Below are 21,712 nucleotides of genomic sequence, written 5' to 3' on the forward strand. Positions count from 1 at the left end.
TCCTCTGAGAATTGTCTGTTCAGGTCCTTGGCCCATCTGTTGATTGGGTTATTTGTTATCTTATTGTCTAATTTTTTGAGTTCTTTGTATACTCTGGATATTAGGGCTCTATCTGAAGTGGGGTCGGGCCCCAAATTCCTCAATAGGACACCCATTGCACAAGAGTTAATAACTAGAATCAACAAATGGGACTTGCCCAAACTAAAAAGTTTTTTCTCAGCAAAAGAAACAATAAGAGAGGTAAATAGGGAGCCTACGTCCTGGGAACAAATCTTTACTCCTCACACTGTGTTAGAATTTAGAAAACAATTTCATAAGCATTATTCAGTGATATAAATAAGACGACTGGCTTTTTCTTATCTATAATGTCTCAGCTTAGAGAGTTCCTCTGTAGAGCATATGTCCACAACTTCACTAAGATATCTCCTAGTTCATCCCATTGCCTCATTTTATTCCTTTCAAATATTTATTATTTTATTTATTTATGTGTTAATGGTGTCTCATTATATAATAGAATGTAAATTCCATGAGGGTAGGGACCCCAAGCTATATTGCCTCACTCATGGCGGATGTTAAACAAACATCTATTGAATAAATTATTGAAAATGATCAAGTGATAATATTGAATGCTTTGAATTATAATGTTAGAATAATTGAAAACACTCAAATTATGTGTGTTCACAAAGCATTATACAAAATTAGTTAATATTTATTTTCACAATGATCTCAGACCTCAAGTATGGAACAAATTTCCCTGTACTACATTCTCAAGGCAATCTGTATTACCTCATTAAATTTGTCTTAATTGTAACAGAATATTTGTTATTACTTTTTTACTATATCTGCTTATCTCTCGGCTGAAATCTCTATAAATTTAGGAACTTTATCCATCTTGTTCCCATAAGATTTAACACAGTTCTTTGTACTTGGAAGGAATTTAAATATTATTAAGTGAAAAATGTATGTGCAATCATACGAGATACGTATTATCTTTGTTTTTCAGATAAGTAAAGTGAGGTGTGGAAGGATTAAGTAATTTCCCCCAAGATTGTTAGCTATAGAAACAAGACTTGAACCAACATCTTCTGACTTCAAATATCATGTTCTTTCAGCTACACCAATAGTTTCTATACACAGGTTTTAATTAGAATTACCTAATGAGCCTTTCAAAATACATGTTCTCTTGCCACACTTGAACCCTGTTCATTGAGAACTTCTGAAGACAGGGTCCTAAACTTTGTTCAAGTGAGTGAAAAAAATCTATGATTATGGTTTTGGTATCAATTGTTTAGACCATGGATTATCAAACTATTGTTTGGGGCCAAATCCAGCCCACTGCCTTTTTTTGTCAGTAAAGTTTTAATAGAACATAGCCATGCTCATTCATTCACATATTGCTTATGGCTACTATTGCACACAATAGCATAGTAGTTGTGACATAGATTATATGAGCTGCAAAACATAAAATTTTTATTATTTTGTTTTCACCAACTCCTGGTTTATACCTTGCTGTCTATAACATAGTGCTTGCAAATATTTGTGGTAGGCATTGGTAGTAAGTGTTTTCAAGTATTCTTATTGAGTCAATAAGAACTATCTTAATTTGCAGTTTACCTGATGTTTTACTTAGCTTTCTTGCCTCTGTGACCAAAAGACCTGACAAGAATAATTAAAGGAGGAAAATTTTTGTTTGGGGCCCATGGTTTCAGAGCTCTCAGTTCATAGATGGCCAACTCCATTGTTCTGGGCCCAAGATGAGGCAAAATATCATGGCAGACGAGTATGGTGGAGGAAGGCAGTTCAGGACATGAACACCAAGAAGCAGAAAGAGAGCTTCCTTTACCACAGACAAAATATAAACCTTAAATACAAGCCCCCAGTGACCTACTGCCTCTAGCTATAATTATCACCCAGTTAATCCATTCAAGTGGATTAATATATTGATTAGGTTAAGGCTCTCATAAGCCAATCTTTTCACCTCTGTACTTTCTTTGCATTGTTTCAACACATGAGATTTGGGGAGACACTTAATATCTAATCCATAACATCTGATTAAGGGACTAAGCTTGAGCAGTCAAGTATAAGAAAAATATCAGTCTAGGTATCATTGTGGATAGACTGCTTTTAATAAAGAAATTCTTTTTCATTTAGTTTCTAATAGGATGTTTCCTAAGTGGTGTAATGTCTGAGGTTTCTGGCTTGTATACCAATAGCACAGGAATTGATTCCATGTGCTTCGGTAATAGAGAACTATAATTAATATTCTAATTATTGTGGTATCACTAATGATGTGGTAATTCTTAAAACGAAAGTCTCTTGGGTTCTTCTAGTCAGAATTCAAGCCAATATAAGCAATTAACCAGAACTCATCAAACCTCTAGGCATGTGTTGCCCAATTCATTAGCTCTTAGCCACATATAGGTATTTAAATTAAAATTATTTAAAATCAAATAAAATTTAAAACTCAGTTTCTTATCCATACTAACTACATTTCAACTGTTCAGAAATTACATGTATCTATTGCTAATTTACTAGACAGCACAGATACAGAACGTTTCTATCAGCACAGAAAGTTATATTGGACATGCTGCTCTAAATAAAAGAGTTTAAGAGTTTCAATTCACTGAAATTCAAGACATACTATTTAATTTAATTTTTAATTTATAAGGATAGAATAATTATTTGTATGATTTCTTTTTCTAATAGTGAACAGTTATGACATGTATTCAGTTCTTGATTTAGGACCCTCTCAGCTAAGAGCAAATTCTTTATTAAATTCTGATAACCTCTTTAAATCTTGACGTCAGGAAATATCAACTTATTTACCCATGGACTATGTCTGGTCATGATGATTAATCATTGACTAATTCATGAAATGTTTCAGAACTGACTAATTTCTGGCCAAATCTATTTGGCTTAATTAAGGATGATGGTGGGAAAGGAACCAATTTTAAACAGAAGCTATAAAATCAATAGAGTATAAAGTCTTGGCATCTTCTTTGGAGTGCTTTAGTTTTCATCATTCAGTGACTCGTTTTTATTCCCAGCATCTAGTGCTTTTTGCATGGCCCAAAGGGGCCCTGTGCTGCTCCACTACAGAGGAAACTTCAAGAAATGCTGGTTTGCTACAGTGTTTTAGCTTGTGAGAGTCTCTGGGACCTTCCCTGCTCCATCATGGGGTCACCTCTAGGTGGGTATTAGGAGGAGATTGGTAATTGGTTTAACCTTTAAATAAATAACTTGGTAATCTTTTTTGGTCCAGTGAAATCTGTATTTAATAGCCTGTCCCTTACCATGTTTTTCTGACCCCAGCATGATGTCACCTTAAAGATTATTTCTCTAGGGCAGTGTTTTTTAAACTTTGAAAGACATATTCTTATTTACTGTCATCATAAACGCTTCCCACGTCCTACTTTCTCTAGATTACCAGACCTTTGTCATTTTGTACCTCAAAGCAATACAGCTGTGACTGGGATGGGAGTGGGGTAGGGATAGGTGAGAGAAAGCCAGTTTAAAGAGTGAGGACTGAAGTATCATCTCACTCCTCTGGCTTCCCCTCCCCTCAAATCCTTTCACCTCATGTGTCCAGATGCCTTTCTTTCATATTCTTTCTAAGCCAAGAAGGTAGAATCCAACCACATTGGGTGTTAAAATCTGTCATTGGTTGTAATAAAGGGCCATTCCAGGAATCAGATTGTTCAGAAGGAATCTCCCCACTCCCTTTCTGTTTCTTTTGTTCTGTTTTCCATGAGCTTCCTGGGCACTTCTTTAAGATAGTTGTATATCTTGCTTTGGAATTTTGGATTACTTTAGAGACTAACATGGAGAACACTTTGGGACATCTTGAAACCATGATTTTATTAAAACATTAATCTAATAAATGATCCATTTATGTCAACTAAATCCTTCTCCCTAATACTCCTTGTAGCCCAAACAGGAAAAAAAAATCTTTATGCTCAAAAGAAGTCTGCAAGTGGCTTAATGTTTAGCATAGATTATATCCCAAAAGCATTTTTAGGAAGTTGACTGTGATAGAGATTTCTATTTCCTTTACAGGTCATTTTACCTGGGACAAATACCTAAAAGAAACATGTTCAGTCCCAGCGCCTGTCCATTGCTTCAAGCAGGTAATTAATTCTCAACATCATTAGTAGGTGGGAGGCAGGTAGTTTGCTTTTGTTTTTCTTTTCTGGTTCCTAAATAAACAAAGGGCAGAAGCCCTTTGACTGTTCACCTGAGGTCCCCAGAGTAAACTAGTATGGGAGGACCACAACTCAAGAAGTAAAATTTGGTCACTATGAGTTTTAGCAGTAGACATTTTCCCCAACTTCATCCCAAGTAACACCCTTTCCTTCTTCTTCACCTCCTTGAGGACATTCTGTGTTACTGAAAAAATTTGTTATTTTTTACTGTAGCTTTCAATTCAAACAGATAAGAAGGAGACTTATAGCCCTTAGACAGTTCTTGAAAGAGGACCAGTATTCCTTTCTCTGTACTCAATAACTTTGTCACAATCTTATCTTCCTTTAAGAATGTTGACACTGAGTCCCACTGGGAAACATTCGGGAACTGATAAGAGGTCATCCAGAGCTTCCGCCATAGAATTAAATGCTGGAGAAAGCGCACATGTGATGTTGAGTGTGTCAGTATGGATAAAGTTGATAGATGAAAAGGTGTACTTATGCTAAACAGATCTTAACATCAGGAAGTTATTTACATCTGTCTTTCTTTAGTACTCAATGGTTATTTTTCTCTGTCAACATTTCACTTTTAAGTTTTGAGTTTTATTTTCTAAGTGAAAATATAAATTTAGGACCTGCTTATTTAAAATAATAGGAGCTGAATTCTTATTTTTACCTGAAACATTTTCTTAAAGTCATATTGTAAACAATAGTTTTCAAGTCACTGCAGAAAGGGCAATAAACAGTGATCTTTGAGAGATGGACAACACATGAATTGAGCCCTGTGTGATATCCCAGCTTACTGTGTTAAGAGAGTTTCCAGATCATGGCTCAAGAAGAGGAGCCCAGGTTGATACAGCAGATTTCCTAATTTGAGGAGATGGAACTGGGAGTGAAGGAACAGCAAATTGTCTAGAATTTGCAGATCAAAGTACCCAAGAAGAGAGAACTTCACAGGAAGAAAACTACAAAAATCTACAGAGAGTCCTTTTCAACTACTCTGGAAAGTTCTACTGTCCAGTACATACATATGAGGAAACTACTTAAAGTCAAAGGAAAATCTATCTGACAGAATTAGAAGGAATAGAGCCTAACAGGACTTGGAATAATTTCTCTTTTTTTAATATTTTTTTTTTTTAGTTGTAGTTGGACACAATATCTTTATTTATTTATATGTGGTGTTGTCCAGTGCCTTACAAGTGCAAGGCAGACGCTTTACCAATGAGCTACAGCCCCAGCCCTGGAATCATTTCTGATTCCATCTACTCTACTGGAAAAAAAAAATCTTAATTCATTGGGTATTGAGTTAGAATGCCCAGGAAATCTTGCTTAGTAGCAATTGTGTTGATAATGAGCCATAGCCTGAGCACTGTTGCAGACTTGCCTAATAAATTATAAAATTAACACTCAAAAGGATTAAGTTATTCTCATGTAGCAGCATCTGGGAACAAAGCACAAGCAAATTTAAAGAAATGCAAAAATATCCATTATAATACCTGGCATCCATTCGTAGATTACAAGGCATGCAAAGAGGCAGGAAAATGCAATCAATACTGAAGAGAATAATCAATTGATTGGAACTAACTCAGGACCTACACCGATCATAGAATAGAAAACAAACACACTAATTATTCTAATTTATTGACATACATAATTTAAGCAGAAAAATAGAAGATATAAAAAAGACTTAAATTATACTGCTCTATGTGAAGGAAAAAATATACTGGGTAATATTAATGGCAGAAGAAAGATTAGTAAATTTGAAATAATCCAAACTGAAATGCAAAAATAAAATGGAGAAATAAAAAGAAAGACCAGTGAATGGCGGGATAACTTCAAGAGGCCAAATAGACATGTAATTGGAGTTTCCAAAGAAGAAAGTATTTTTCAAAAAATGAGGAAAATTGTAATTGTACAAATTCAAGAAGCTCAATGAATCCCAAAAATAATAAACAAGAAAAAAAAATACACGAAAGCATGTCATAATTACATTATACAAAGTCATTGATATGGAAGACCTAAAAGTATCCAGAGAAAAAAGATATTTTCCATATAACTAATATAAGGATAACATTGAATTTCTTGTTAGAAATAATGCAAGCAAGAACAAAGTTGAGTAGCATTCTCAAAATACTGGAGGAAGCACCATCAACCTAGAATACTATGCCCAGCCAAAAAAAAAAAGAAGATATTTTCAGATAAACAAAAGCTGAAAAAAATTAATCACTAGCAGACTCACATTACCAGAAATGTTAAAGTAAAAATCCAAAAGGAAAGTCATACCAGATGGAATAACAGATCTATGCAAAGGAATGAAGGTCACTGGAAATTATAATAACAAGAATAAATAGCCAGGTGGGGTTAGTACATGCCTGTAATCTCAACAGCTCAGGAGGCTGGGGCATGAGGATCACGAGTTCAAAGCTAGCCTCAGCAAAAATAAAGCATTAAGCAACTCAGACAGACCCTGTCTCTAAATAAAATACAAAATAGGGCTGGGGATGTGGCTTAGCAGATGAGTGCCCCTGAATTCAATCCCTGGTACCAAAAAAAAAAAAAGTAAATATTTTTTCTTAATATTTAAATGTCTATAAAATGTATTTGGTGTGTAAACAATTATAACTATTTATTTTGGGGATTACATATATGTGTAAAATGTATGTAGCAATAGTATAAGGGCAGGAAAGGAGAAATCTAAGTGTAGATAAACCATAAGTTTCTAATATATAAAAGCAGTATAATATTACTTAAAGATAATCTATATAAAGTTATTTACTATAAACCCTAGAAAAAAATATTAAAATAATTTAAAACAAATAGCAATATAGTATATTTGAGCCCAGACTTATCAGGAATCAAATGAAATATAAAAGGTCTAAACATTCCATTAAAAGGCTAAGATTGGCACATTGACAATTTATTTGTATACTGCCTTCAAGAAAAATTATACTTCAAATATAAAGACAATAGGTTAAAAGTAAAAGGATAAAAGATGATATATCATGCTAATATTAGCCATAATGTATGACCATAATATAGCTGAAATGAGTATATTAATCTCAAAGTATAGTTCAGAGAAAATATTACCAAGACAAAGAAGGTAATTTCATAGTGATAAAGGGGTCTTACACTACTTACATGAAGCAAAAATTGATGGAATATAAGGAGAAATGGATAAATCCAAAATATATTTATACTTAGACTTTAATACTCTTTTTATAATAAAAGAACAAGTTGACAAAAAAGTGAGCATATAGTAATTTTGAACATTACTATTGATTAATTTGACCCACTTGACTCACATACTCTCCAACATTAATATAGCACACTTAATTGTCAAGTGCATGCAGATCCTTTATCAAATTAGGCCATATTATGAGCCATAAAATAAAGCTTGAGAAATGTTAAAGGATTTAAGCAGTACAAAGTATGTTCTATGATTATAGTTGGATTAATTTTTTTAAGCCAAAGTAGAAAATTACGTGGAAAATCTCCAAACATTTGGACCCTAAATAACACATTTCTGAATACCTTATGAGTGCTGAAAAGCCAAAAGGTACATTAAAAAGTATTTTTAAATGAATGAAAATGAAAACAGAACATTTCAGAATTTGTGGAATGCTACTAAAGCAGTACTTGGGAAATTTTATAGCACCAAGTTCTTTTATTTGAAAAAAGAAAGGTTTTAATTAATGACCCCCTCTTCCACTTCAGAAAATTAGGGGGGGAAAAAGAGCAAGTTAACTCTGAAGTAAGCAAAGGACAGGAAACATTAACTATTAGAGTATAAATCAACAAAAGACAGAATATTTTTTAAATAATAAAATCATCAAAACCAAAGCTGGTGCTTTGCAAAGATTAATAACACTGATAAACCTCTAGCCAGAGTTACCAAGAGTAAAGGAAAGATGATGCAAATAACTATTATATGAAATTAGAGAAGTTATATTGCTGTGAAGTTAAAGGTATTCAAAACAAATTGTGCCTTTAAATTAATAAGTGAAATGGATAATTTCCATGAATGACACAAATTACCAAATCTCAGTCAAGATCATAGAAAACCTGAATTTCTGCTATAGAAATTGAATTTGTGGTTAAAGGCTTTCTCACAAAGAAGATTCCAGGCCTCAGTGACTTCTCTGGTGACTTGTTTCAAATATTTAAGGAAAAATATTACAAAGTCTACACAGACTGTCTCAGAAGATTTACGGCAAGGGGATACCTTCAACTCTATGAGATGAACATTTCTGCTGCCCAAACCATAAAATAGCATGGAAAGAAAACTATACAGCAATATCCCATGAATACAAGCAAAAATCCTAAACAAAATTTTAGGAAAAAGAATATAACAGTATATAAAAATAATAACTCATCATGACCAAGTGGGATCCTAGGAATACAAGGTTGGTTTAAATTTCAAAAATCAATGTAATTTGTCATATGAACACACTAAGGAAGAAGAAAATGTATAGTCATTTCAATAGATGCATTAAAAGCTTTAGACAAAAATCCAATGTCAGTTACTAATAAAAATTCTCAACAAACTAGAAACAGAAGGGAATTTCCTAAGTTAAAGGGCATTTATGAACAATCTACAAATGACATCAGACTTAATGATAAGGATAAATGTTTTTACCTTAAGATCAAGACAAGGCTGTCTACTTTTGCCACTTCTATTCAGTATTATCTTACCAAAGCACATAGTTCAGAAGAAGAAATAAATGGGTTAAAAGATTAGGACAAACACAAAAGAAAATATATAGAGGGCAAATAAGCACATGAATAGAAATGCTCAATTCCATTATTTTATTAGGGAAATGAAAATAAAAGTGATTAATATACTATCCCTATGGGTTTATTTAAATGGCAAATAGTGGAAAGATTGTAAAGCAAATGGAATTTTCATGTACTGCTAATGAAAATGTAAAATGGTTTACCTACTTTGGAAAATAGTTTGTCAGAAAAGCATAATCACACTACTGAGCTAAAGAATGTACTAAAAAACTGGGAATTGGATAATAATACATTCTTAGCTTTAAAAAATTATATCTCAAAGATAAAGCCAGCATTCTACTCTATTGTTTAAAATAATCCAATAGAATATATAACAGAAGAAAAACTACCATTTATAATAGTAGCCAAAGAGGGAAGGAGGAGAACTAACAAATATGCAAAACTTACACAGAGAGAGCTTTAGCTTTATACCTTTCCAAAGGTATAATCCATAAAAAAAATTAAAAATTAATGGAGTGGACTTTTTCAGAATTAAAGACTTCTGATCTCCAAAAAGACACTTGTAAGAGAATTAAAAATACAGGTCACAGCCTAGGAGAATATACTTGTAAATCACATAGCTGACAACAATTCTCCCCAGATTGATTTATAGATTCTGTCATAATCACAGGTGCTTTTTTTGCAGCAGGGTGGGCACAAATTAACAAATTGATCCTAAAATTCAAGTAGAAATACAGGAGACCCAGAATAGCCAAACAGTCTTGAAGAGGGGAAACAAGTGGAGAACTCATATTTCCTGATTTCAAAACTTACTACAAGGCTGCAGTTCTCAAGACATTGTGGTTCTGACATAAAGAGAGACATATAAATTTTTGGACTAGAATTTAGAGTCAAGAAATGGACCCATCAGTTTATTGTCAATTGATTTTCAATAAGGGTGCCAACATAGTTCTTTCAAATTTTCAAAAACCAGCACAAGAACAGCTGGAAATCCCCTTTCCCCTTCTGTACCATATTAAAAAAAAAAAATGAACTCCAAATGGATCACAAACCTAAATGTAAAATCTAAAACTAAAAAACTCTTAGAACACATCAGAGTAAATCTTCATGACCTTGGCTTAGGTTATAGTTCCTTAGATATGGCACCCAAAACACAAATAACAAAAGAGAAAATAGATACATGGATTCCAAGGACACCATTGGGAAAATGAAAAGGTAACACAAAATGGGAGAAAATATTTACAAATCCTATATCTCATAAGTGACTTGTATCACAAATATTTTAAAAATCTTTTTTAAAAACTCATCAATAAAAATACAACACAATTTTTAAATGGGCAAGGAGTTTGAATGTATATTTCTCCATATAAAATGACCAATAAGCACATGACAGAAATTCAATGTCATTATCTCTAGAGAAATGTAAATCAGAATTGTAGTGATACCACTTCACATCCACTAGATGACAAAAAATTTTAAAACAGACAATAACAAGGTTGGTAAAGATCTAAAGATATTGGAATGCTTGTTCATTGGTGCAGAAATTATAAAATCCTATAGCCACCTTAGAAAACAGTTAAGAGTTTACTCAAAATGTTAAATGTAGAGTTACCACATTACCTAGCAATCCACTCATAAGTATATACCTAAGAGAATGGAAAATACAGGTCTACTCAAAATGTATCATAAGTGTTCGCCACATTATTATAATAACCAAAAAGGGGAACAATCCAAATGTTCATCAGCTGATAAATTAGTAGTGTAGTATATCCATACAATGGAATATAATTCAGCAATGAAAAGGAATGCAGTACTGTTATATCCTATAACATGAATAAATCTTGCTAAGTGAAAGAAACCATTCATATATTGTTCACATATTATGTAATTCCATCTGTATAAAATTCCAGAATAGACAAATCTACTGTAACAAAAATCATATTCATAGTTTCTAGGGACTAAAATGAGAGGGGAATAGAGAGTACCTCCTAAAATGAGTACAGGGTTTCTTTTGGACATTGATGAACTTGTTATAAAATTAGATAGGTAAAATGTTTGTATGACTCTGTGACTATATTAAAAATCGTTGAATGCATACCTGAAAAGTATTCATTTTCTCATGTGTGAGTTAAACATATACCTAACATATGATCCAGCCATTCTGCTCTTAGATTATTATGCAAAAGAAAAGAAAGTCAGTTGGCCCTCCATCTGTGAGTTGCATATCTGTGGATTCAACCAACCCCAAATCAAAAATATTTGGGGAAAAATGTGTCTCTGCTGAACATGTACAGTTTTTTTCCTTATCATTATTTCCTATACAATACAGTACAATAATTATTTACATAGAATTTATTTTTTATTAGGTACTATAAGTAATCCAGAGATAGTTTAAAGTATACAGGAAGATATGCATTAGTTTTATGCAAATACTACACCACTTTATATCAAGTCCATTTTGTGGAATTAAGCATCTGCAGATTTTGGAATTTCGAGGGCATCCTAGAATTAATACTCCACAGATACCAATCAACAACAGTACATTTTCATATAAAGATTTGTATATAAATGTTTATATAGCAGCTTCATTTGTAATTGACAAAAACTGGCAACAAACTAAATGACCAGCATCATGGTATACCACTTACCAATAAAAAGAAATGAATTTCAGATTGAGTAACAGATTTTGGAATATTTGCATATTATATAATGAGATATCTTAGGGATATGACCCAAATCTAAACCCAAAGTTCATTTATCTAATATGTACTTTATACCCATGTCCTAAAGGTAATTTAATACAGTATTTTTAGTGCACCTGTGTTTTAACTGCAACCCATCACATGAGGCCAGGTGTGGAATTTTCCATTTGTATCATCATGTCAGTGCTCCAAAAGTTTCAGATTTTATAGAATTTTGGATTTCAGACTTTCCAATTAGGGATACTCAACCTGTATTGATATATTCAGCAATATGGGTAAATGTCAGAATAGCTGTGCTGAGTGAAAGAAGCTAGACAAAAAGTGTATTTCCTGTATGATTCTATCTAATAAAAGATGCAAATCAATCTATAGTGATAGAAAGTAGATCAGTGGTTGCTAGGCATGGGAATCTGGAAAGACCCAGGAAAAGGTGTTACAAAGGAGCATATGAGATCCAGACGGTGATGGCCTTGTGCATTACTTTGATTGTGGTAATACTTTCATGGGTGTATATGGTGTGGTAGGTATGTACACAATGTCAAGACTTATAAAGTATATAGTTTGTTGTGTGTAAATTATGAGTTGATTTATAACTTTAATTTCAATTTTTAAAAAATATTAATTCCCAGTAGTCTGTGTAGTAGATGTATAGACCACTATACTGAATATTCCATGAAGAGACATTAAGGATATAGTAGTTTAATGTGATTTAGTGGTCTTGAAAAGAAAGTGTTATACCAGAAGGGGTAGGGTGTTGGAAAAGGTAGAATGAGAAAATATTTAAATAACTGGACTATATGAAACATTCTTGTCCTTTTTTCACTACTATAAATTAATATTTGATGCTTAATAGGAAAGTAATTTTCCCCTTCACCTTCTTTCTTTGTGTTTCTTTGTATGAAACCTTTCCTAAGTGTTAGAGAATAACTCAGACAAGTTGTCCCTGGGCCAGTTATAAGCAATTTGAGTCCAAAGCATATATTTTCAGGTTCCATTTCTTAACATCCTTATTGAAAATGCGGCTTACTTTTAGTCTTCTTAATCCTCATGACTTGTTCTCCTCAGTCCTACACACCTCCAAGCAACGAGTTCAAGATCAGCATGAAATTGGAAGCACAGGACCCCAGGAACACCACATCCACATGTATTGCCACAGTAGTTGGACTGACAGGTGCCCGCCTCCGCCTGCGCCTTGATGGTAGTGACAACAAGAATGACTTCTGGCGGCTGGTTGACTCAGCTGAAATCCAGCCTGTTGGGAACTGTGAGAAGAATGGGGGTATGCTACAGCCACCTCTGGGTGAGTAACTAGAACACAGGATTTCCCTAGCCCATCAGTTAGGTTCCAGAAATTGTACTCTTATCATGGAAAGCTTACAATCTCCTCCTATCCCTTCTTTTTCACATGGTCTCCTCAAAAGGCCCATCCAAAATGAAACAGTCTGCAAATCTGGACATTTCGTTCTCTACATTAGTTTATGATAGCCAAGCTTCTCTCAAATTCTTCCTTTTCCTAACAAGAAACCACATTCTTCATCCTTTTTTGTCAGTGCCCTTTATTCCAAGAGAGAAAGTGGAAGGCAGTTTTTCCATTTAATCTTCTCCAAAAAAAAAAAAAAAAAACAAAAAGTTACACATGCACACGTACACACACACACAAACACACACACACGCATGCACACACCATGAAGATTTCACCAAATCCTATGACAAGTAGTGAAAGAAAAATCTCTAGTAGAATTGATGACTACTATAAGGGTCCCTTATTTCCTCTCCTCCAGGTTTTCACTTGGTACTTTGAATTTTCTCATTTTGAATCCATTATTAAGAAAATCCATTGCTTCATTTAAATTAATAACCCCACCAAATTTTTCTCTTTCAGATTGAATTTACTTTTTTGCTTCAATATATATGAAAGATTCAGCTCAGCTCATCAATTACTATCATATTATCAATCATTACTGCACCAAGTTTTGGAGAGATCTTTAGAACCTGTTGTCCTCAAGAAGCTGAACTAGCTTAATCTAGTCGAATTATATTATTCTGTCTGATTAGATTAACTTGAGCTCCCCATGTGCTTGTTTAACATTTTCTCCCATTTAAAAAAATTATTTATAATATAAAGTTTCAAATATATGCAAAAGTAAATAATACAATAAATGTCCATATCATTTAACATGGTTCTCTCTCCTCTATTTCTTAGATTGGTGCTAGAGATTTTCTCAGATTTATGTTTTATTTTTCTGTAAGAATATTTCACTGATGGTGGTGTTTATTTCTATGCGGAAGCATGTGTGGTCTGATTGTCTCTTTTTTTTATCATGTAGCAGCCATTGATGTTCATGGTTTAGATCAAGAGTTAACAGATTTTCTCAGTGGGTTAAATAGTAAATATTTCAGGCTTGTAGATCTTTTATAGCTACTATTCTTTGTCCTTTTAAGTGTGAAAGCATCCATGAATAATACAAAATAAATTAATAGGCAGGGCTGTTATCAAGCCTGCTGACTATATTTGCTAACCCCCTAGTTTAGATATATAAATTCATTATGGTTGCAAAGTGGAAAACTTTTAATCCTGCCATATTCTACACAAATAAAATGAAATATATCTATTAAAATAAACTTTCATCCGTGGGCTAGGCTTGTGGCTCAGAGGTGGAGTGCTTGCTTATCATGTGTGAGGCACTGGGTTTGATCCTCAGCACCACATAAAAATAAAAGATAAAGGTGTTGTGTCTACCTACAACTAAATAAATGTTTTAAAAAGTAAATAAACTTTCATCTGGACTTTCTCACTGCCTGCAGTTCCTGTAGCTCATTAAGACTTACAAAGGAGAATGGGTGCCAAGTTTTACAAATATATAAATCAAGGTTATACATGGATTACAGGGCTTGGGAGGGCTGATTCCAAAGTATGTTATATTTGTTCTTATATAGGGAGCTAACAAAATTGACATAAATTAGGAAAATAAAATAATTTTTTATCAATTCTTTGGTTATCTTGCAATGAAACAATTCATACAGGATTATTTTCTATATCTATTTTTAAATTATGAATTGATTTACTAGCACACTCCAAAAGTATTTAATAAATGTAGTTGTTGTTGTTTATCATAAAATTGTGATATTTTGATTCATCATACTAAAAGTCCGTATTGATACTTGAATTGTCCCATTTGGGGACAGTAGAAGCCTCATCAGATTGTCTCCTTATTCTTACATATATTAGTAATATTTGTAGCTATTGTGAACTTTTGAAATTTCAAAATGTTCCACATTCATCTTGTACATTTTCCACCCTGGGATAGAAGGAGATATTTCTTCTAGGTATCTAAATTTTTTTCAGTGATAAGTGGGATTTAGTGATCATAATCTGAGCACTATAGCACACAGTACTACTAGGGTGGTCACTCTTTCTTCGTTTTTTTGTTAAAGAGGGGCAGGGCATTGTGATTTCATATTAATACTTCCCACTAAAATTCAGAACAGTGTTATTTATGCCTATTTCATCTCTACCATCTTGAATCTGAATCTCCTTTATACCACAACAAACCCTCATTCTCCACATGAACAAATTAACTCATTTGCTTCATTCCACAATACACACATAACAGTTTCAGGCTAGTTATCAACACTATCACCATTATGATTATTGGTAGTGTTTGAGTTATTTGCATTTTTTTCTTACCTTCAAAGGAAATATAGCAAATAACATAAGATCTTATGGATTACCTTTTTTTCTGGATGGTTCTGCCACCAACTTGATAATTCAGATTCATTTGTTTTATTTATTTATTTTTTGAGGAATTGCATTTTAAAAATTAATTTCACTTTATAAATACATTAAATATATTCATTTTAAAAGCAAATTTTATAAAACAAGAGAATAAATCCCCTTCACCCTTTTCTTTCCTTCTTCCATATATAACTGCTCAATTTTATTATTTATCCTTACATTTTGAAAGAGGCAAACAGATTTGAAAGAGGCAAATTTCAAAAACATATTTTGAAATTTATGTGTGTATAAATACACAATGTATACATATCAATATATATTTATAGGTGTATATACACACATACTTGCCTATAAATACTGACACAAATGATTGCATACTTTACCTACTTTTCTCAACCTTGCTTTTTTCATTTATTGATATGTTCTAAAGATGGCTTCAGAATAGTGTGGAGATATTTCTCATTTCTTTTTACAACTGCATTGTAAAAGTATATTATTCTCATGCTATTTTATGAATCATTATTTAAAAATGCATTGTGATGCAATTAAAAAAATATGAGCTCCCAAGGATAATATAGTGGCCATCTAAATCAAAATCTTTCCAAAAATTCTATAGAAACATACAGATGAAAAAGGAAAACAAACCATTCATAAGCATGCCTAAATTTAACTAGGAGTTAAGAATACCAAAAATTTCAATTATATTTTAGTGGGGATATAAAGATCTAAAGCCAACAGAGATAGTACCAGACCTGAACCAGAATGAAAATTTTATGCAGATAGGATATACATTCAAAAAAAAAAAACAGAGAAAAAGCATTGGAAATCTAGCACAACCAAAATCACTCCTAGAAAGCAACAGTTCCATCTAGAATGGAAAATATTAAGTTGTATGGGGCATTTATTCCCATTTCCTCTTCTCATTTCCTCCCCCTGATGTTAACTTGTAGTTATTAATAGTTAATCCCAAATGCCGATTCTTCATTTTACCTGCATTAATATGTGTTAGATTAGTGTTGTGGGTAAAAGCATAGGCTTAGGACTCAAGATTACTTAGGATTCGATCCTGTTTATATCATTTGCACACTTTGAAATTGTAAGCAACTTAGTTAACTTTGTGCTTCTTTCCTCCTCTGTAATATATAGATAATAATACTGGTCTCCTATGGCTGTCTTAAGGGCTAAATTAGATTCGGGGTAAAGTAACAGCACACAGTAAATACTTAAGAACAAAAATATTGTTGTTATTTCCAAGTCTGCAGCTTTGATGCTGAATATATTTTGAATGGATTGAGAAGACTGAGGTGGGCTAGAGACTGTTGAGAAGCATTTTATTTTGGTCTCAGGATGAAGAATTGAAGGCAAATTATAAGAAGCATTTGGGGCTTGTATTAAACAATATGACAACAATAATGGTCTCAGGTTTATAATTCATTAATTAAATTATTCACATTTACTTGATGGATAACAATGGACAATTAACCCCTCTAGGCCCCTTATTACTCTTTCAGAAAATAAAAGTTTGAGGGTAAGATGATCCCCTCTGACCTCATCATTCCAGATTCTTAGATGTTAAAATAAACAAGGAATATAAAAAAGTAATTTGTACTTGGTTTGTGTTTTTACATGTGTATGTATAAGAGAGAGATAGAAAAATATTGAATTAATTTATATTGAGACAAAGTGATTTGCTTATATGTTGATCTTACTAGTTGGCATGTTTATTTACCTCTTAAGACTATTGTATCCTCTTTTATACTCTACTTTCCAGATTATTTCTAAGTATTTGTTAATCCTGTCTTAAAACTTTTTTGAATTTTTCAAGGAAAGTCTTGTAGGCATTATGATATATAGTATGTGATTTTTTAAAAAAATATTTTTTACTTGTAGTTGGACACAATACCTGTATTTTATTTATTTTTATGTGGTGCTGAGGATCGAACCCAGAGTCTCGCATGTGCTAGGTGTGCGCTCGACCGCTAAACCACAATCCCAGTCCCTAGTGGAAATCCGTCTTACTATTTACTTTGTAGCATTACCCGGGACAAGTTACATTTCCTCCAATGTGCCTCCTTTTCCTCATCTTGTCTAATGAGGCATTTCTTTTATTTAACTTTTAAGTCTATTCCTAATAGCCTATGATTCTATTACTGTCACAGCATGTATTATGGGAGGAGTAGCTGGAATTTCTTAATCTTCTCTTTGTTGTGTTTGCTATAGGATTTCGGCTGAATGCCTCCTCTTGGCCCATGTTCCTTTTGAAGACGCTAAATGGAGCAGAGATGGCTCCCATCAGGATTTTCCACAAGGTAGGCCGTCCTTCAGCTATCACCAGTTCCAAGGAGCTTCAGTTCAAATACTTACCTCCTTTCAGTTACTGAGGCTCTGGCATCTGCCTTCTGTTTATGTCCTGAAGATGCCTTCTCAGAACCTGGTTCAGTAGAAGACTATTTTAGTACTTATGAGATACCCGTTATTCTCAGAGAAGTGTATTAAGGCTACAGTAAAATAGGATTCCTGGTTTTTGGTTTCAGCTGTCAATAATAAGTTAATAAGATCCTTTTCATTCTTACCTATAAAATAGAACTTACCTTACCTATAAAATAGAACTTAACAACCTTATTGGGTTGTTAAGAAGCTATAATGTGTTTATTAATAGAACTATAAAATGTAATATAAATGTAAAGGAACAAATCTTAAATGGAGTTCTGTAGAGTCTATGTTCTAAATAGAGAGGAAGAAAGGAGACTTTTTGAGTTCCTACAATAAGTTTGGGTATTTATATATATACTATTATTATTTAATACCCACAGCTAACTTTATGGATTAAGAATTAGTAGTTCGAGATCCACCCAAACCAAGTTCTGTAGGGCCCAGGCACACAGCGGGTCCACTCCTTTCCCAACAAGGCAGACACACGCCAGAGCCTAGCCTCTGGTGCAGGACTGCCCCTTCTGACCAGTGCACTGCTGCAAGAGCCAAGATCCAACCAGAGGGCTCACACAGCCTGTACAGGATCCAGGATTTCAGTAGGCCCGGTTCACCCCTCCCCCAGCAGGTCAGACACTGCCAGAGCCTAGCCTTTTGTACAGGACCACCCCTTCCTACCAGCAGACTATCATGGGAGGTCAAGCCCAGTGGCCCAGATCCACCCAATCCAATTTACACAGGTCCCAGTCCCAGGATGCAGTAGCATCCATTGAGGGACACCAGCAGGGTCTGGAAAGCTCAATATCAAGGTGAGGTACAGATAATTTGAACATGTACTACAAGAATATAGGGAAGAAACTGTAATATCTCAGATCCACACTTCAAGAAAGGAAGATACATAAACAACATGAAAAAACAAGGGAGGGGGCTGGGGATGTGGCTCAAGCGGTAGCGCGCTCGCCTGGCATGCGTGCGGCCCGGGTTCGATCCTCAGCACCACATACCAACAAAGATGTTGTGTCCACCGAGAACTAAAAAATAAATATTAAAAAATTCTCTCTCTCTCTCTCCTCTCTCACTCTATCTTTAAAAAAAAAAAAAAAAGAAAAAACAAGGGAGGAAAGTGCCCCAAACAAACCAGTACACTATAATAACAGAACCAATGGACAGAGAAGTTGATGAAATGTCAGAGAAGGAGTTCAGAAGGTTCATAATTAAAATGATATGTGAATTAAAGAATGACCTAAATAAGCAAATACAAGCAAAAATTGATCACTCTGACAATGAGATAAGAGAGCAAATACAGGTAGCAAAAGATTACTTCAAGAGAGAAAGAGAGACTCTGAAAAAAAGCCAGTCAGAAATTCTTGAAATGAAGGATACAATAAATCAAATAAAAAACTCAATAGAAGGCATATCCAACAGACTAGATCACTTGGAAGAAAGAGAATGTCAGAATGAAGACAAAGTATTCAATCTGGAAACTAAAGTTGATCACACAGTGAAGAAAGTTAAAAACCATGACAGAACATCCAAGAATTATGGGACAGCATCAAAAGTCCAAAACTAAGAGTTGTTGGGATATAGGAAGGCACAGAGTTTCAAACCAAAGGAATGCACAATCTCTTCAATGAGATAATAGCAGAAAATTTCCCAAGCATGAAGAATGAATTGGAAAACCAAATACAAGAGGCTTATAGGACACCAAATGTACAAAATTACAACAGATCTACACCAAGGCACATTATAATGAAAATGCCTAGCATACAGAATAAGGATAGAATCTTAAAAGCCACAAGAGAGAGGAATCAGATCACATACCAGGGGAGACCAATTCATATCTCAGCAGATTTTTCAATCCAGACCCTCAAAGCTGGAAGGTCGTGGAACAACATATACCAAGCTCTGAAAGAAAATGGATGCCAACCAAGAATCTTATATCCAGCAAAATTAGCTTTAGATTTGATGATGAAATAAAAATCTTCCATGATAAACAAAAGTTAAAAGTATTTACAACTAGAAAGCATGCATTACAGAACATCCTCAGCGAAATATTCCACAAGAGAAATAAAAGACAATGATGAAAATCAGCAGAGGGAGGGATTACACTAAAGGAAAATCTAATCAGAAGAAACCAAGTCACGTTAAATACCAAAAATAAACAAAAATGACTGAGAATACAAATCATGTTGCAATAATGTCCCTGGATGTTAATGGCCTAAACTACCAATCAAAAGACATAGACTAGCAGATTTGATCAAAAAAAAGACCCAACAATATGCTGCCTCCAAGAGACACATCTCATAGAAAAAGACATTCACAGATTGAAGGTGAAAGGTTAGGAAAAATCATACCACTCACATGGACTGCAGAAGCAAGCAGGGGTTTCCATCCTCATATCAAATAAAATAGACTTCAAACTAAAGTCAGTCAAAAAGGATAAAGAAGGACACTACATACTGCTCAAAGGAACCATACACCAACAAGACTTAACAATTATAAATACATATGCCCCAAACAACGGAGCGTCAAACAAACTCTTTCCAAGTTCAAGATTCAAATAGATCACAACACAGTAATTTTGGATGACTTTAACACACCTTTTCTACCACTAGATAGATCTTCCAAACAAAAGCTGAACAAAGAAACTATAGAATGCAATAATATAATCAATAACTTAGACTTAACTGACATATATAGAATATTCCAAGAATATATTTTCTTCTCAGCAGCACATGGATCCTTCTCTAAAATACACCATATACTATGCCACAAAGCAATTCTAAGCAAATATTAAAAAGTAGAGATACTACCCTGCATTCTATCAGATCATAATGGAATGAAATTAGGAATCAATGAAAAAATAAGAAATAAAATCCACTTCAACACCTGGAGACTAAATAATATGCTACTGAATGAACAATGGGTTATAGAAGACATCAAGGAGGAGATTAAAAAGTTTTTAGAACTTTAGATTTAAAAAGTTTTTAGAACACAGATATATCGAAATCTCTGGGACACTATGAAAGCAGTGTTCATTGCATGGAGTTCATTCCTTAAAAGAAGAAAAAGTCAACAAATAAATGACTTAATACTACCTCTTTAAAGCCCTAGAGAATGAAGAACAAATCAACACCAAAAGTATCAGAAGACAGGAAATAATTAAAATCAGAGCTTAAATTAATGAAATTGAAACAAAAGAAACAATTGAAAAAATTGACAGAACTGCTGGTTCTTTGAAAAAATAAATAAAATTGACAGACCCTTAGCCATGCTAACGAAGAGAAGGAGAGAGAAAACTCAAATCACTAACATACGTGATGAAAAGGAAATATCACAACAGACACTACAGAAATACAGAAGATAATTAGAAATTATTTTGAAAACTCCAATAAAATAGAAAATATTGAAAGCATTGACAAATTTCTAGTCATATAATTTGCCCAAATTGAATCAGGATGATATACAGAATTTAAACCGATCAATTTCAAGCAGTGAAAAAGAAGATACCATCAGAAGTCTACCAACCAAGAAAAGCCCAGGACCGGATGGATATACAGCTGAGTTCTACAAGACCTTTAAAGAAGAATTAATACAAATACTCTTCAACTTATCCCAGGAAATAGAAAAAGAGGGAATACTTCCAAACTCATTCTATGAGGCCAATATCACCCTGATTCCAAAACCAGGCAAAGACACATGGAAAAAAAAAAGAAAGAAAGAAAGAAAACTTCAGACCAATATCTCTAATGAACATAGATGGAAAAATTCTCAATAAAATTCTGGCAAATCGAATGCAAAAATATATCAAAAAGATAGTGCACCATGAACAAGTGGAATTCATTCCAGGGATGCAAGGTTGGTTCAACATATGGAAATCAATAAATGTAATTCATCACATCAGTAAACTTAAAGATAAGAATCATATG

General features: G+C 33.5%; 1 protein-coding gene across 8 annotated transcripts in view; it reads left to right on the plus strand.

The window, feature by feature from the left end:
• The window catches only part of SCMH1 (Scm polycomb group protein homolog 1), a 189,939-nt gene that overhangs the window by 73,973 nt on the left and 94,254 nt on the right, over positions 1–21,712 (plus strand). For 4 of the 8 annotated variants that reach the window (XM_081308957.1, XM_081308956.1, XM_081308951.1 and 1 more), the window contains 3 exons: positions 4,057–4,127; positions 12,683–12,917; positions 17,574–17,662. In XM_081308957.1, the coding sequence (XP_081165083.1) occupies positions 4,057–4,127; positions 12,683–12,917; positions 17,574–17,662 (395 nt within the window). Of the gene's footprint in view, positions 1–3,047; positions 3,191–4,056; positions 4,128–12,682; positions 12,922–17,573; positions 17,663–21,712 lie in introns of those variants that run through there. The other 4 variants (XM_081308953.1, XM_081308954.1, XM_081308955.1 and 1 more) reach the window with 3 other exon arrangements.

This window comes from Spermophilus citellus (assembly GCF_964194105.1).
Source record: "Spermophilus citellus genome assembly, chromosome: 9".
Lineage (NCBI taxonomy): Eukaryota > Metazoa > Chordata > Mammalia > Rodentia > Sciuridae > Spermophilus > Spermophilus citellus.